Below are 19,850 nucleotides of genomic sequence, written 5' to 3' on the forward strand. Positions count from 1 at the left end.
TTAAAGTAGAACGTGAAACGTATATATGTATAATAATATAAAACATGTATGTATAATTAATTCGTGTCTCTTCGTTTGAGTATTCTGTGTAACGTTAATTTTAATAGTTACGATTATTAATCGTAGAATCATTAATTAGAATATAATTGCCATTTAAAATATTTCAAAGTCTATTATCTTATTGATGTAGGAAAATTATTTCCAAATATTTTATTCCTGACGATAAGATGAGATTTAGACAAAATGATCTTTTACCATATAATATATCAATCATCGTATAATATCATATATCATATCATATATCAATAAGTTAGTATTATATAGATCTTAGACAATGACTTATTAACATTTTCAATCATGTTTTTCCTTAATAATGTTATCTTTCTTTCTTTGGGTAACTGTTTCGGTTCTCCTCCAATGGAATTATGATAAATGAACGATATTTGTGAATAAGTTGTCAACTACTTATGGAAACGGATATCATAGATGTGAGTATTTACACGAATACATTACCAATTTCTTGGAACACATAGGTTTAATTATTTTGATTAATACGTAGCTTTCTTTGTTTCCTTTTATAGCGGTCCCAAGAAAGGCAAAATTTAAATTACATGTAGATAACATCTTAGATACTTTTCACAGATAGTTTTGTAATTATTTTTAATTATACAATGTTTTAAATAAGAAGTTTATACACGTATAACATATGTTACGTTAAGTATATAATATTCCTCAAGATACTGACGTTAAAAATTTGAAACTTTCGTTAAAGATCAAAAGTATTGCATTTCTGATATCGATATCTTTTACATAAACAAGATTCAAAATAGCGAAACAAGTACTGATACTTAAGTATATGTATTCAGATGAAGATTGTTACTTTACTCTTGAATTTTGATATTGTGAAAATTTCATTTTTCTGTTTCAGAAGGTACCATCTTAAGAGGAACTTAGACAAACTGCAACAAGGAGTCATGCATATTAATATTGATTCTGTAATATTCAATAATAGGAAAAGACGACTGTGTGGAAAAAGACCGAAAGAACGCAGCACGGTTTATACGAGCAACAATAGTTTATTATTGCAAAACGCTGGCTCACCAAAAGAATTCAAATTCTGGCAGACACCTTTTACGTATTATGTGTGTCATGCAAAACATGGTGAAGTTTCATTGACACCGTTATATTGATAAATTTTGAAACAAAATTAAAAACCTGTACAGAAATTACAAAGTATTACGTATAAGTATATATTTCACAAAGATCACGGAAGTATTTAAACAATCGATTATCCACTAAATTAATATATCTCAATATTCAGTGAGACCATCTTACTATGTGCTCAAAATTACTATGATTCATGGGGTATACTAATAAATATTAACAAATACGTGCTTGGATTAAATATCTTATAATGTCTATATACATTTTCAAATTAATTTCAAATTTTACTAATGTAATCACGGTAATCTCATTACGGTGCTAATGAAATTTCAAAAACTTTCGTATAACATAATATATTCATAAAAAATTTCCCAGATAAACGTTCGGATACTTCTGTGAGTCACTGTGTATCTGAAGTATAATACTATTTAAAATTTCGAAATCAAATGATATCAGATATCAAAACGAAGAATCTAATTCTGCATGCAACGTCCAAACATTTCTGAAGCAGCGGAAGCTTCATGTACTATCAATTTGCTAGACTTTCCAATATTCCAGACTTTGCTTAAGCATTGCTTCGCCTGTCCCAGATTCAAGGTATCAACGTGTCCACGCGATGCATTCAGCGAATCAACATGTTCAAATCGAATTTTCGTCACGGCTGTTTGCTAGGAGGGTCCTGTCATCTCGAAGCTCGGCGAAGTCCCATCAAAAGTTGGCCTGAATACCGGAGGAGTACGTAAGTACAGAGGACGAACAGTCAGTCAGTCGCACAAGTCAGCCTCGTTCTCGATGGCAACCAGCACATCGGTCGTTACCTGGTTGGAGAGGTGGTAGAGAAGAGTAACAAGTGGGGAGCAGAACACCTGGACGACTTCCTGCCAGGGAGTAAGCACCTCAGTCTTCAGGAAGGATCGTTTCACGTCGGTCGTTCGAGTCCACGATATCCTAGAAAGTTACCTATCACCAAAGAGAATACGTATCTTCGTCGAAAGAAAGAGAAAAGGAAAAGAAGAAAAAAGAGGAGCAAGGAACTCGCGTCTCGTCCGGAACAGTTGTACTCTTGGAACAGTTCCGGTTCTCAGTCGGTGTTCAACCGGAAACGATCGCGAAATGACGTTAGCCTCGCGGTACGTTCGGTGAACTCGCGAATTCGAAAGTGACCTTTTTTGCTGGATTAACAACAAGATCACCAATCCGTGTGATATTAGAACAGATTCTTCGCTGATCGTTGTCGCGAACAAACGATTATCAGCTGATCGTTCGTGGTCAGAGTTGACTGGAAGAAGCGGATTACGAAAAACATGAAAAGGACAGCTGTGTTTCTTCTGATCGTCGTCGGCTTGGCTACGCGAGGTTCGTTTTAAAATATTTACTTTATTAAAGTAGCTACATTATGCAATAATTTTTGTGGGTTTTGTGTTGGGAAATTGTTATTCAATCTGTTAATTAAAAAAAAGTTAACTCGTCATTCGAGTTTTTAATGTATTAGACACGCAGTGGCGACAAAAGTATTTGTACACAATTCGATCTATTATACAGGGTGGTTGGTAACTGGTGGCACAAGCGGAAAAGGGGTGATTCTACGCGAAAAAAGAAGTCGAAGATATAGAATAAAAATTTTTCGTCTGAGGCTTTGTTTTCGAGAAAATCGACTTTGAATTTTCGCTCGGTACGCGTGCGGTATAACGGTCTCACTGTAGATCGTTGTCTCGATGGAAAAATTTAAATCTTGTACCACCAGTTATCAACCACCCTGTAGAATTGATATTCTAATTAATTAGCTCTAAATATATTAAATGTCGAAAATAAATAATATCTTATTTGGAGCGACGTGCAAAAGTTAGCGGCCAACTGGATTTTTTAATTTACACTCCAAAAATGATATTTTTAAGAATTTTAACTAACGTTGTATAAGTATATAACAGTATCTATTTCAGTGTTTTCTTTTATCTGTCGTGCCCTCATACATGATAATATAAATTGTTGTAGATTTCGCTTTTGCAATATAAAATGAAAAATCTATCTCTCCGGAAACTTTTGTTGTAGCTGCTACGTCTCTGACAGAATTGAAGTTGATCTAATTAAAAAAAAAATTTTATTTTATATTTTCGACTTCTTTTTTCGTGTAGAATCACCCCCTTTTCGCTTGTACAACCAGTTACCAAGCACCCTGTATAAATCCTTTACAGTCGTAGTAGTAGTATTTATTACAACATTCTTTCATTTCAATTATATAGGTCCTCTATATGTAAAATAAATATGTTCAGAATCTTCTAAATAGAACAAATTTTTACTTTATAATCCATTTTCCACATAAAAAAATATGCATTTATATAAATAGTGGCAGCCCAATAATTATATTGCAATATTTATCATCATAAATGTTAATCGATAATAAGGATGTGGTTTACGATCGGCAGGCAAAAATTTTGCAAAGCGAACATTCACATTTTGGTATCGACCTACTGACCAGCGATGTAGAAATCAGGAACAGATCGGAAAACTGGTAGGGCCCGTGAAATGATCGAAAGCGACTGACACGTGCGTGTTACACATAAGTATGTGCATCGCGCGTACACACGATGTAACATGCGTCAGTTTCTGCCTTGAAAACAAAAGGTCGACGTGTTTAATTAGTCTGGCTTGGTTCCTAATTTCCCACGATTCCGTGAAGTAACGGGAAACTCTGAGCAAGAAAGAAGAAGAAGGTGGAGTTCGACCTTCCTCTTCTCACCTACCGAAGTTGATTATTTTTGTTAACTTGTAGTTTCATAGATTATAGAAGTTTCTGGATAAAGGATGACCTAGTTAAGAGATTAATTGCAGAAATCAACGATGAAATAAATATTATATAGGAAGTATAATACTGATATAATATTCGATATAATTCTGTTGCTGTCACATTATTACAATTAAGATGAAACCTTGAAAATTAAATTCTATTTATAATCTTTCCTCTTCTTTTAATCAGTATCTCCGATAGGTACGATAAAACCTTTGATCAAGTAATTGATAATAATGTAAATTCTTTTAGGAAAATATTAGAAATTATCGAAATGTAAACGACCCGTAATCAGTAATTATTAGTAATATGTGGTTTTGCATGTTATAAAGTGATTATTTATCTTGTTAATATTAGTAAAATACTATTAAAGAAAAAAAATCAGGAAAGGTAATAGCATATTGTTCCTTGTTTATACGTAACATTATACAACGCCGTAGCAAAGGACAGGTTTACTTTAGAGTTCACGTTTAAACTCCTTACAAAAGAGCATTTAGAAATCCCTTGTCTGCCTATCTTAAAGAGAGCATCTTTTTGCTCTTTTAATTAAGAGTATGGAAAATTCACGGGAGTTTTAAGAACAAAGCCACTCTTTCTAGGAGATAAAAATCTGCGCAGAATACAATATAAATTTTTATCATGATAAAATACGATGCGTAATATATGATTATCTGATAGAGATTCAGAAATTAGTATTTTCGATGAATACAATTAAAAATCGAAATGCGGATTTTTTTAAACTGTTACCTAATTACACGAAAATTTAACAACGCATGATAAGAAAATTATGATATTCTTACTGCCTCTTGTAATTATTGTTTAAGAACGATATGTCTGATAGTTCTTACGGATAATTGATCAAAGCAAAGTAATGTGAAATAATTTTTTTTTTTATTTAATTCTTTACATTCACAATTTGTCCAGCTTGGACGTTTGGTAGAATTTTTTAGCTGTCTTTGAAATAATTAAAAGCAAATAGAAAAATTGCATTACGATCGTTTCGATTTTACCTATTTGATAAATAATTATTATAATTATTTTATAATCTTAGCGCATTTGTCTATATAATATAATTTCAATTAAACTAACACTTTTCTTCTAAGCTTGCTTAAATGTAAAAGTTGAAATCCTAATTTCGAATATCTTGGCAAACAACCATCTGCTTATAAAGGAGATGAAGAAGTCAATTATTTATTACCATCGCATTATACTAACGTTATTATTTCAATGAAATTTATATATAGTATCTCATTCAAAAATATATTCGTAGATCTATCAAAATATAAAAAAGTTTCCATTTGTCGTATTTTTTTAACGAAGAACTCTTCTTGATGTGTTAAAACCGGATATAAGCCTTTCAAAGTGTATTTCCATCTATCTCGGAAGTGCGAGTAATTCTTCAGCATCGATCACCGACTACGAGAGTAGCAAATTCATTTTCTCGATTGGATGCATCTATTCTTAACGCGTAAATCCATTTTTGTAGTGTAAAGCGGCAAATGTACTTGCCTTCACGTGCACAGGTGTCAAATTGACTTTTCTATCTATGCTTTTTGCATTTAATGGGAAGTGCTGTGAAAGATTATCGTTTATGACATAGCTACATATTTGTTGGTATTTCATTCCTTTCATTATTTTTTACCAGCTTTCATTATTTACTTTCTAGTTTTATTATTATTTTTCGTTATATTATATTTCGTGCTATAAATTATTAAATATAGGTTTGAATATAGGATGAAATGTAAAACATTTCATTTTGACATTTTCATATTTTAATATTATTTCAAGATCTTATAAACAATGGATTTTTATAAATTTTTCATTTTAATTATTGTAGTGTTTATGGTCAGTTTCTGTAGATTATGCTAGCTGATCACTTGATATGGATTTTCTTTAATGAGAATTTCTGTTCTTTATTTTTTCATTTTCAGTATACTGTTTGTTATATGCTTATTAGTATTTCTCTTTTCCTAATTGTGAAAAATAGATTGATGTTGATTATTCATAACATCGCTTTCTTTAGCTAAATAATAGAAGTGAAGAATTTTTAACACAATCCAATTAAGAAATAAATGTTGTAAGTGAACAGTTTGTTGATCTATTTCATTCATAAATCAGTAGATTAATGTTATTAGATACTATAAAGTTTCTTCCAGCGAAATTTCATGAATTATCATTATTTACATATATAGGCAACCAATAATAAATTACACATATTTTATAACTCTGCGATATTCGTGTTATGTGATTTTGAGATATTAATACATCGTGAAATGCCAACAAGTTCTCCTAATCAGTTAATACTCGTGTAAAATAAATACATTGTGATCTTCATACATTTTCTATTCTATATCAATATTCTTAAAATATAATTTGTTAGCTAATTACTAAATAATAATATTTTTTAAATTATATATAAATATAATTAGATATCTACGTCAACGTGTATATATCTCAAGTAACAAAATTACATTGTCTAGTAAATCAATTCTTCTAACTTCTAAAAAAGACTCTAGTCGTTTAGTTCAACTTTTAAAAAGATCTTCTGTTTTAAAGAGTGTTCGAACATTTTCGTAAACCGTATAAAAACATATAGTGCGATAAAACGGGAATTCAGATTTTAAAGAACAAGTGGTGGACGAATAAAAGGGAAATATGTTTTAATAAACACTGTTGGAACGAAAATTATTATTTTTAAAATTAAAAGTAATATTCATTAATTTAAAATCGACAGATAGTACAAGCATATTTATTCTTTTCGTAATTATGACTTTTCTTTATATCTCCTCCTTCCCCCTCCATTTATACACGTCTGATATCTTCATACCAAGGAACTCTATACTTTTCCGTAAATTTCTTGGGAATTTTCTAGTGCAATTTAGATGATGGTGTTATAAAAGTCTTTTGTAACCACGGAAAGTACTCATTGTTTTTATGGAGAACCATACAAATAAATTACTCGCTTTACGAAAAACTGTTTATATGTTTTCTAGATTTGTCTCCCCTTAAAAATCTGTATCTATTTTCCCTACCCTGTGTTTACCCCTTACGATCTACGTAATCTTGCGTACGGTCTTAACATTTCAACCCCTTAATATTATGCTCGATAGAAATATGATAGCGTCGCTTCTAAAGGGAAAGTAAGTAGGATGACCCATGCGAATAATCTGAAGACGCAGCTTTCGTTTGATCAATTGCGAATCGTATTTGGAATTTTCTAAAATTCACGATTACTATGACCATTTGTCTTCATTTTGCGAGTAATCCTTCCTAGATGATCTTTCCTATATGTCAGCCTTAATTCTGTATGTATAAATTATTTTCTCACTGGTACAAGTATAGTATAATTTAATTAAAATTTATTTTTATATGATTTAATTATATATAATTTAATCTCAATTATTAGGAAAGAGTTTACCGAATTCTCAGTGTTAACTATGTATAAAAAGAATGTACTAAAACTTCAGTATATATATATGTCGGGTTAGCGTTGGGTTTATGGGCGTGTAACGATCTTCATTCGAACTAGCCATCGTTGTTGTACGATAGAGATTATATTTACTGGTATAAATATTGATTTTTACAAAGTTTGACAATTAAACGTGGTGATTAGACACTCTAGATGTTAAAGACAATGTTTTTAGGTTCAATAACGAATCCACGGTCAACGGGGAAAACTCTTTGTACAATTGAATATATTTTGAAACGCAAAGTGACGTTAGCTGTGACGCTCGGTATCTTTCTGACTGATTGACAAGACGATGCGTGTAAACTCTCCAAGGTAATCACAAGAATAAAAGAGTAATACGATCGCATTTGTCAATTGCATATCGACCGGGGATACCAACAAAATTCCAGCCGCCGTTACTAGGCAGATCCGCGTAGAGCTGGCATTGCTCCTGCCCGGGGTTTTATTGTTAATGCAACGTGTCTCTGTCCTGTCGTACCGGGCAGTCAGGTGCGATATGGCCCTCCGCATGACACTTCAAGCAAACCACCTTGGACGATGTGGCTGGTCGGCTTCCTCCCTGGCGTCGTGTATCCCTCTGCTGTTCGATACGCATCCTCTTGTGGCACTGTATTATTTTGTGTCCGTAAATACCACAGTAATTGCACCTCTTCTGGTGGCCCGATAACTTGCGTCGTTTGGCTTCGGGTTCTGCCGGTGAATTTCCTGGCGAAGATGTCGGCCCGTCCTCGTAGCGGAAGGGTCTCATTTCGTTGTAAAATTGGTTCTCCGTCTTGATGTCGCTCGTGAGAGCCAATCGTTTTAAACGTTGGTCGCGCATGCTTGCCAGAAAGAGAATGATGGCGATAAGTATTTCGTCCTTTGTAGAATGTCGCCACCTCGCCTTCAGGAAGGAATAGAGACGACAGTAATAAGCCCCTAGAGATTCGTTCTTCACCTGTGGTTCCCCGGCTACCTTTATTAACGCCGAGGACGTTGTCTCTTCACTGCCGAACCGCGCAAGGAATCGTTCCTTAACGATTGACCAGGTAATCTCTTCGTCTTCCATCGTTTGCGTAAGCCAATGTGCTGCAGAACCCTTTAAAGCTTCACTTAAGGCAGAGTATAATGCGTTGCCTCGTAGAGGTTTTTTATTCACAAGCCAACTAACAGCCGAACACCACGCAGCTGGATCGGCATCTGCGATGTCGGGGTTAAAATGTGGTAATGTTAATTTTGTAGATTCCGTACTCGGCCTTTGTATTAGCGTCAGAATTAGCTCGTGCATGACGGCGACCTGTCCTTCCAGCTTATAAAGCTGTTCTGATCCCACTTCTGATGTCGGAGTGGCGTTGAGGATAGGGTTGTGGGTGTTTGATGAATCTTCATTGAAATTAGCCATCGTTGCGGTATAACAAAGGTACGGTTTATTAACACAAGTATGGATAACACAGATTTGACAATCAACCACGGCGATTAGGCGTTCGCGACACTTTGTTGGTAAAACGTGAAATAATTGCTGATCGTAAAGACGTTACTCTTTAGTCGACGGGATCGCGAGAGAAAATGACTTTCCCGTCCCGATGATGCCACAGAGGAAAACTACAATGGGGTGTGGGGCACAAGATCATCGGATTCGTCGGGGATAGCCTTCGTTCGGAAAGTAAGGGAAATTGGTGTTGCTGCTAATTGGTCAATCTCCACATGGGTGGTTAGAAAAAGATGCTAGCCGCCCTCGAGGGAAAGTTGCTAGTGGGAGACGTCGTCCGTTGAAAAATAGGTCTCCTCTATTTTCACGTAGTTGGGACAAAGACTGCTTGTCTGTTTGAAGGACTTTGGTTAGCTAAATCTTAAGATTTATAACGGGCCCTCGGGCTAGCTGAATATGTACTGCGGAGACGCATCGACATCTGGCAATCATCTTACTCGAAGAATAGGGTCTGCGTGTGGCGAGCTACGGGACAGAGACCGTTGGAATGTTTACTATCGAGTGTTCCAACTATTTCCTTTTTAAGGAGAGCTATAGAATTACTCCATAAATTACTCCATGCTTCTGCCAGACAAAGCGTTCATCCCTTGACCGCGGGTACGTTGGCGACTGACTGTCATTATCACAAATCTCGAACAAATACAATCGGATTGAATAACTACAATTGTTTAATTACAGCTATAGTAGACTCTAGATTACAATGTTGCGGGATTATCCAAAGGCTCCGGTGTTCTTTCATCTCCAACATATATATATCGTAGGAAGACTGCAGATACTTCCAAGTTGACTCGTGTTATGTGATCAAACTGTTTTGCAAGGTGTTCATTGCATATTATTAGAAAAGTCGTCGTAGATTTCACGATTAGTCCACCTAGATTGTGTGTGAAAAGCGATTCATAAAAGTGGCTTTTCTACGTTTAACGATCGCAATCACTTCTCATAGTAAAGTGACGGTTGCCCGTATTTCCCACGTTTCATCGGGAGCCACACACTTTTCTGTTACGCAGTTTTCAACTACTTCCTGAATACTGTGTTCCCAACTAATTACGTTCTTCCGCCTGGATCGCTACTCAGTCGTGTCAATCTTCCCCCCGTTTCTTTTCCAGCCCTTTCATTCTTTTATCTTTTATCTTTCATTCTTACGAGCTTTCTTTCGAACGATCGGATCGATCGAACGATTATCCCTCGGTGTTTGATTCACACAGGTATTAAATTCTTATCGCGAATACAATAGCTTTCCTTGTCTCCTTTTTTATTGTCTTATGTCTTCGATTGACGCGAAGTATAATTAAATCTTAGTGAAAGCATACATTATTGTACCGACATCTAGAAAAACTATAGTAAAGTAGCAATTTCAGTTTTCGTAACTGAATAACCCAATTATGACAACAAATTAATGGGACAGTTGATAATTAAATAATATGGTTTATTAGAAAGATAGTTATTTCATGTAATAGTGTTTGAACAACTATGAGTATTTAAACAGGTAAAATGCTTATCAATAGATTTAGATCATAATTATTAATTGAAGTAAAAATTTGAAAGTCTTTCTATGTTTATAATGTTTCAAAATAAATAGAATATAATTTAATATATAATAATTAGTTGAATTTATTACTAAATACTTCCCTATTTATACGTTCATTACTGTATATCATGGTATCTCACTGAGGGTAGCCATCCACATATTATTTACCAATTAAGTTAGAAAAATTTACCAAATGTCCAGCTGGACGAATTGTAAAGTATAAATTAAATAATAAAAAAAAAAAAATTACTGTATATCGATGAATATGTACCTTTTCAAGCAGTTGGATACTTTTGGAATCGACTGCATATTTATCAAATAATAATATAATAAATATCTTTGAAATTCTTTATCTGACCTATCTATTGGGAACTTGAGTAGAAATCGCGTCGATATTTCTTATATGGTACATGACTTGATCCAAATGAAGTTTGGTATTTCAAGTTTCTATATAAATATTTCTATATTTATAGAAATTTATTTAAAATGATAATGAATAATATCATCGATAAAAGAAATTTAGAATATTCTCGGATCTTGAATATTACGTTCTGTATATTAGGAATTTATTAATAAGTAATTAATATTTTGATGTAACAATAGTCACGTTAAATCTATTGTGTATGTATATATTCTTACTTTCGTACATATAATATACCTATTGTATAACTAATTTAGTTCTACTATTTCAATCGTAAAAATCTAACAATCTAGCTATTTAATTTATTAACTACAAATACTAAATTAATACATTAGAATCGTATATCAAAATAATAACAATCATTCAATATGTTTGTTTAATCCACTGATATTTTAGGAATTAAAATACATATACAGTCGTATTTTAATTATTTTATTTTCACAGCTTGCAAAGTCGAGAAATCTATACTAACGCAAGTTTATTCAAAATCTTCATCGGTTAAAATTAATTTATAATTTATAGTTTGAAACATTATATGATGTGATGAGACTATATGTAAATTTGTTTCATTAGCGCTGTTTAATTTTCAGTTATTATTCTAACTGCTTAAAATTTCTTTTCTAATATAGTTTTGAAAGTAACGTAGTTTGTTTCGAAACGATATTTTATTTCGCTATGATTCTATTTCCCACATTTTGATTTTACACTTCTAGATTTTTGTTATTTATTTTTCTGACGTTATTTAATAATTGCGTAAGCTCGATTAATGTAATTATTAATATAAATAAACGTTACTTATATTACGATTTTAAATAAATATGATACATGTATACAAAACGTGGAACACACATTGCTGTTCATAAGTATCAACTTATTATAAATAATTAGCCATGTTACTGCGCCACGCCAGAAAAATTACTGAAAATTCTCAACGCGAGAATTGATTGTAATTTTAATAAATAAAAAAAAAAAACATTGCTCTATTGCTCTTCATAAGCATTATCTTCATAAGCATTAGGAATAATTAACCTAAACTGTAAAGGAAACGATTAATGGATTAGAATTTTCTATTTAATATAAAATTGCGATCAATGCCTAGAGCGAAATATTTGTCGTTAACATAAAAAATTGTTGAAGTTATTCGCAAGAATTACAAAGACATAATGAATTAATAACAGTACGTTGGTTAGTTTCTTGATCTAAAACCTATTGAAAAATTTCAGCTGAATTAAATGAAAAGTTCAAGAATCTGATTTTGATTATAACATCGATCACTGCACGTTTATGCATGTAACAATAACGAAATAATCAGAAAATAGAAGATTCGTTTTATTATATCAAATTAATGGAATTATTATTATCAACATTGAATATACAGGGTGGTTGGTAACTGGTGGTACAAGCGGAAAAGGGGTGATTCTACGCGAAAAAAGAAGTCGAAAATATAGAATAAAAATTTTTCGTTCGAGGCTTTGTTTTCGAGAAAATCGACTTTGAATTTTCGCTCGATACGCGTGCGGTATAACGGTCTCACTGTAGATCGTTGTCTCGGTGGAAAAATTTAAATCTTGTACCACCAGTTACCAACCACCCTGTAGAATTGATATTCTAATTAATTAGCTCTAAATATATTAAATGTCGAAAATAAATAATATCTTATTTGGAGCGACGTGCAAAAGTTAGCGGCCAACTGGATTTTTTAATTTACACTCCAAAAATGATATTTTTAAGAATTTTAACTAACGTTGTATAACTATATAACAGTATCTATTTCAGTGTTTTCTTTTATCTGTCGTGTCTTCATACATAATAATATAAATTGTTGTAGATTTCGCTTTTGCAATATAAAATGAAAAATCTATCTCTCCGGAAACTTTTGTTGTAGCTGCTACGTCTCTGACAGAATCGAAGTTGATTATTTTTGTTAACTTGTAGTTTCATAGATTATAGAAGTTTCTGGATAAAGGATGACCTAGTTAAGAGATTAATTGCAGAAATCAACGATGAAATAAATATTATATAGGAAGTATAATACTGATATAATATTCGATATAATTCTGTTGCTGTCACATTATTACAATTAAGATGAAACCTTGAAAATTAAATTCTATTTATAATCTTTCCTCTTCTTTTAATCAGTATCTCCGATAGGTACGATAAAACCTTTGATCAAGTAATTGATAATAATGTAAATTCTTTTAGGAAAATATTAGAAATTATCGAAATGTAAACGACCCGTAATCAGTAATTATTAGTAATATGTGGTTTTGCATGTTATAAAGTGATTATTTATCTTGTTAATATTAGTAAAATACTATTAAAGAAAAAAAATCAGGAAAGGTAATAGCATATTGTTCCTTGTTTATACGTAACATTATACAACGCCGTAGCAAAGGACAGGTTTACTTTAGAGTTCACGTTTAAACTCCTTACAAAAGAGCATTTAGAAATCCCTTGTCTGCCTATCTTAAAGAGAGCATCTTTTTGCTCTTTTAATTAAGAGTATGGAAAATTCACGGGAGTTTTAAGAACAAAGCCAACCAGTTACCAAGCACCCTGTATAAATCCTTTACAGTCGTAGTAGTAGTATTTATTACAACATTCTTTCATTTCAATTATATAGGTCCTCTATATGTAAAATAAATATGTTCAGAATCTTCTAAATAGAACAAATTTTTACTTTATAATCCATTTTCCACATAAAAAAATATGCATTTATATAAATAGTGGCAGCCCAATAATTATATTGCAATATTTATCATCATAAATGTTAATCGATAATAAGGATGTGGTTTACGATCGGCAGGCAAAAATTTTGCAAAGCGAACATTCACATTTTGGTATCGACCTACTGACCAGCGATGTAGAAATCAGGAACAGATCGGAAAACTGGTAGGGCCCGTGAAATGATCGAAAGCGACTGACACGTGCGTGTTACACATAAGTATGTGCATCGCGCGTACACACGATGTAACATGCGTCAGTTTCTGCCTTGAAAACAAAAGGTCGACGTGTTTAATTAGTCTGGCTTGGTTCCTAATTTCCCACGATTCCGTGAAGTAACGGGAAACTCTGAGCAAGAAAGAAGAAGAAGGTGGAGTTCGACCTTCCTCTTCTCACCTACTTTTGCCCTGATTATCCACTTTTCTTTGAACGTGGGCGAATCGTCAAAACCACGTGTTGCGTTACGGATATCCAGTTAGGACGTCCACGATTGGCTGACGTTCCTCCGCGTGTTTCTCTTTCTATGAAAACCGTACCACTAGACCGTAGATATCAATGAAAATTTAAGCAGATGTACCTTTCATATACTAAATATTATAACGAATATTCTACTTTGGATATTTTATACAGTTTTGCATTTTAGATATGTGTAGATTCTGTGTATATTTGCATCTTTAAATGTTGCATTTCAAATGCATAAAAATCCGCCGTCTAGACGTCACATAATATTTTTATGAGAATTCTCATTTTAAAAGAAAATCAATAAAAGAAAAATTTCTCAATAAAAGAAAATCACAGAGAATAAAAGTTCGTTTTTGTAGATCTTTTTAATCACAATGTTACTCGATATTTCAAAAGGGAACTAATATGTTAAATTCAAAAAAAAAAAGAATAAATTGAAGAAAGTTAGAAGACGTAGAAACAGTTGATAAATTCATAAAACTTTGTAAAAAGTCATAGATATCTTATATGTTACTAAAAATGGCAATCGATGTTTTTGGAATGTTTAGAAATGTGAAATGAGGATTAAAAAGAAAAAATAGAAAATGTCTTGTTTATTCTGAAATTTTTTTTTTTACTGTAAATGATTTATACGTAAATCATGTTCCTTCTCTCGTCTTCATTATGTTATTCCTTATGTTTCTGACATATGGAAATCTTTCTAGAATAATTTGGTGCAAACGTGTTTTCTCTTGGATTTGGTTTAATTAGTCAGTTTATGAATAGTGTGACTATGTAGTACATTAATATAATACTAATATTCTTACAACTTCAACAAATAGACATCTTTCAAGAATATTTAATTTTATGTAGAACTTTATTTTAGTTCTATTTAATATAATTTAGTATAGTTTAGTAGGTTTATGAATTCATAGAATTAGGTGAATGTTAGAATGAAGTGATTTAGTTTAACTAGTTTAACCAGTTTGTGAATAGCAATAAGTAAAATGTGTGAGTTCAGAGATGTTTTATTAACACTGGAACGACCGTCAAAGTGGTAGATTTCAGTTTCCTGTTTTTTGTGATAAGCAAGGATATGCTTCTCTTAAAATTAAGGTTAATTTTTATTGATGTCAAAATGCATATAATTAAAGATATTCCTATCTCATTCTCAACATACAATTTTAATTATAAACTATACATTAGGCGATGATTAACCTAATACTAAAATGTTTTTACATAGTACGGATATTAGATCTAAGAAATTATTCAGATTTAGTTTCCTAGATTTTCAGTTACAGATAATTTTAATATGAGTTAGATATTTGTTGAAACTTTACTGATTCTCAATTCTGATAATACCGTTAGATCATAAGTGAGACACAATTAAGTTACTTAATTTTAAAATATTTTACAATAAATTATTTTAAAATAAAATAATTTCTATTTATTAAAACAATTTGATCGATATTTATTTTTATCGCGTTTTGAAGTGTCCCGTATATTAATTACGATTAGTATTGTATTATTTATGCATATTTCAGAGTTAAATGAAAAATTTGAAAATTCTATTTTTCTTGCGCTTTAATCTTTTTAAGCAGTCATGCAAACTTCTCTCCTATCTCGCTGTTTTAGAATAGACAAATTGGAAACTGATAAGATTTATAGGTTGTGTGAATATTCTTTAATTAATGGCAAAAGGAAAATTAAATATCTGACAATGGAATGCACTTGCCTCGATAGAGAGACTGGATAATCGATAAAATTGCTATGATAATCACTACTAAAAGATAACGGTTGAAATAGCGGTGACCTGATATTCGCACCGGAATAACTTTTACCCTTTCCATGCAATTGTAACTCGCTGTGTCCACTCTACTGACCTACATATATTCCGCGCGTATGCGAAATATAAGTAGACTTTGTGCAAGCAATAATTTTGTGAACAACAAATAAGTTTCATCGTGGCTACGATACAATAAGGCCCGTGAGGGAATTAAAAATTGATCAAAAAGAAATTTTGTACAAAAATTATTACTATAATTACTGTATGTTATTTTTGCAACATTTTTGTAATAATGTAATTAGAGAAATTGAATTTGAGAAATTGTTTTAAATAATTTCGAATTGTTTCAAATTTATTATTATGACATGTGAGAGTTAAACATTTTTAGGAGTATAATGTGTAATAATAAATAGGGAAGACAATAATAATATAACTAGATACATAAATATGATTGAATATATATTCAAAAGTTTGGAGCATGTTAAAATTTCAAAAGAGATAATAACTTCCTTAAGTAGATGAATATTTTATTTACAATATTATTCTCTCATAGTATTGAAACTGTAATTAATCCTATTTAAAAATTGAGTTGCAATTATAACACATCCTTGTATTTGCGGCAAAGTTTGTTTCATCCAAAAAACAAAGAGCGTTGCAATCTGTTATATGTATAGAGGGGCCGTAATTGTTATGACTCAAATTAAAAAGTCAAATATGTATAAAAAATATATAAAAAGTAACTCAGATATATGTAGTATAAGAATTTATATTGGAGTGTATAAAGGAAAGAGAGAGAAACTGGGGAAATGGCCAAAAAGGGAAAAGAGCAAGAAAGAGAAAGAAGGGACTAGAAGAGGTGAGAAAGCGAGGGACGCAGGTAGAAGCAGGAGAGGAGCAAGAAAGGATGACAGCTGACCAAACTATAGAAGAAAGAAGAAAGAGAGAAACAGAAGAGAGGGGGAAAAGGATAAGGAAATCCAAGTATAATATACACTACAGAAACAGCCAAAGAAATATTACCAAAGTACTTGGAAGAGAGGATGAAGTGGAAGGACAGAAGAATGTTGGAAAGATTCAGATGTGGAAACGAGACCAAAGCGAGGGAATATTGGAAAGAAGAGGGGGAAAAAAGATGCAGAAGGAAAGAAGAAGTCCTGAGGCATGTAATAGAAGAATGTGAAATAACGGGAGGACCAAAGGACATAGGAAAAACGCTAAACGAGATTGGAGAAGGTTTAACAGAACTAAAAGCAATAATAGAGAAGAGAAGAGCAAACGACAAGGGAGACACAGCAAAGGGGCAAAAGCCCAAAGTTGCAATAGTTTTTAGTCACTAGTTGTTAATCTGTAGTTTTTAGTTTTAGTTTTTAGAGATAAAATAATTAAGGGAGTGCAATAGAATAGAGAGAAAAAGAGGGGAGGCAGACATATAAGAAGAGAAATAAACATAAGAGATGTAAAACCGAAAGTTCGTCCAAAGCCGAAAGGCACAGACTAAGCAATAATAAAATAAAAAAAATAAATAAGAACGTATATTTTGTTTTAAACGATCGTATTTAAGAATAACCACAGCAAATGATTAAAATCGTTGGTTGCTGTAATTTTCATCGCGTCCTCTATTTAAGCAAAAATTCCTATACATCATAAATTATTATAAATATATGAATTTTGCATATATTAGGTTGTCCGGAAAGTGTATTTCTTTCGCAAACGTGTTTTTTGTAACAGTGCACTTTAATTCAAACGTGAAGCCAAGTCTGTGAAATGTCACGGTGTTTATCTCGACAAAACAAAATGGATCGTACGTAATTCGACAAAATAATATAAAGCAAAAAATGTTGTGCGTCTATTATTTCCTCATAAAACGAAAGAAACTTTTCGGACAACCTAATACATATACAAAAGAATTCTTATTTCCATCCCTGTCTGTATAAGTCTTAATATATTGACAAAAAAAAAAAGAAAAAAACGTACTAAACATAATACAAATTACTTGAGATAAAAATGTTTAATTTTAACATAGTTATATTCTTAAAAAATTGGTAACTTCAAAGTATTAAGAACTTCGAGAATGATCTAATAATAATGTTGCAATCATGTACATATATAAGGTACAAGACTGAGTAAGTTTAAGGTGGCCTGATTTCTAATTGATTATTATCAAAATCTAATTAAATTGTAAATACAAGAGCAACATCTATCATTAAACAGTGTTGTAACAAGAAACAGAAACGCATTATGAGTTCATCGATGTACGTATTTTATACTGATCTTACCGTGAATCTTTGTAAGCACGGCAAGAAATATCCTTCACGCATAATTGTGCCAACTTTCATCGAGCAGCACGCCGCGCCGCGCCATTGCAACCTGTGCGGATGAGTATAATTGAGATTCTTACCAAGTTACCTTTACCATCTTTGGTCCTTAATTAAAATTGCTTTCGCGAAATGATTTCCGTTTTTATACAATTCCTCTTATTAAAAGCCGTATCTCAAATATTGTACTTATTATGCATGAAGTTCACTTGATGTATATATATATATATATATATATATATATATATATATATATATATATATATATATATATATATATATATATATATATATATATATATATATATATATATATATATATATATATATATATATATATATATATATATATATATATATATATATATATATATATATATATATATATATATATATATATATATATATATATATATATATATATATATATATATATATATATATATATATATATATATATATATATATATATATATATATATATATATATATATATATATATATATATATATATATATATATATATATATATATATATATATATATATATATATATATATATATATATATATATATATATATATATATATATATATATATATATATATATATATATATATATATATATATATATATATATATATATATATATATATATATATATATATATATATATATATATCATCATCAAGTGAACTTCATATATATATATATTTGTGGCTGATTGTGATATATCAGATGATTCTATATAATTTTAACATTACTCTGTTACATTGCTAAAATGCTATGTACAGGAACAAAGGAGGAAGTGTAACTTTCTAGTATGATTGTACTCCATAAAAATGGCTGATAAACATATTATTAGCAATTGCTTTTTGTTTCTTCATTCCTTTATGCTTTTGTTCTTTTATAATCTGAGTTTCGATATACTGCTCAGTTCATTTTGAATGGAAAAGAAGATTCAAGTGTGAGATGAAAGAAATCTTGTACATCGTATGCATCAAAGTTCCTTTAGAACACTATGTTTCTTAGCCACATAATTGATTAAATACTTTAAATAATGATAAAATTATTCATGTGAGTAATTTGTTTATTTTTAGAAGTATTACACGTAATGGTAAATATTTCACTTATAAAAATGAATACTAAACTATTATACTGACTCTTATTTTTATAAATATGGAAATATACCTACCACTTATTAAAAATTCGAGCTGCATTGTTATTATTTGTATCCTCAGAGGTAAGATCAGAATAGTTATTATTTTATTGAATGAATAAATCTATCACACCGTTCTGAGCCAAAAAACTTTTATTGATTGAACTAGAGATAAAAACAAAAAGGCATCTTAAGCCTATCGCTTAAATCTATCGATTGTAACTAGGACTATCTTCAAGTTATTATTTCTTATAACTAACGCTTCTGCATATAGATGGCGAGCACGAACTCACTTGTCATTTTCAACATACATTGTATTGCTTTCTAGATATCTATGAATTTATGATATTAAAAGAACATTTGATTCTTTCAGTGCAATCAGATATTTTTAATTTTAATCATTATTTCAATGCATATATATACATATGCATAGTAATGTGTACGTATATTGAGTGTGTGGTATTAAATGTAAGAATTATACAACAATGCTGTAGAATAAGCTTTAAAAATTTATTTAAAAGGTAAGAAACCCTGGGAGCTTCAAATTGTCCTATTTAGTATCTTTCTATTTTCCAAAAAATATTGAAACA

The 19,850-nt window shown here is 31.1% G+C and overlaps 1 protein-coding gene across 1 annotated transcript in view; it reads left to right on the forward strand.

Moving 5' to 3' along the window:
* The first annotated feature begins 2,058 nt into the window (after positions 1-2,058).
* The window catches only part of LOC100742464, an 86,356-nt gene continuing 68,564 nt past the window's right edge, over positions 2,059-19,850 (forward strand). The window contains exon 1 of the mRNA XM_003487621.4: positions 2,059-2,520. Coding sequence (XP_003487669.1) covers positions 2,469-2,520 — 52 coding nt within the window. The 5' untranslated portion in view covers positions 2,059-2,468. The remainder of the gene's footprint in view (positions 2,521-19,850) is intronic.

This window comes from Bombus impatiens, unplaced genomic scaffold, assembly GCF_000188095.3.
Source record: "Bombus impatiens unplaced genomic scaffold, BIMP_2.2 scf_0174, whole genome shotgun sequence".
NCBI classification, from domain to species: Eukaryota; Metazoa; Arthropoda; class Insecta; order Hymenoptera; family Apidae; genus Bombus; species Bombus impatiens.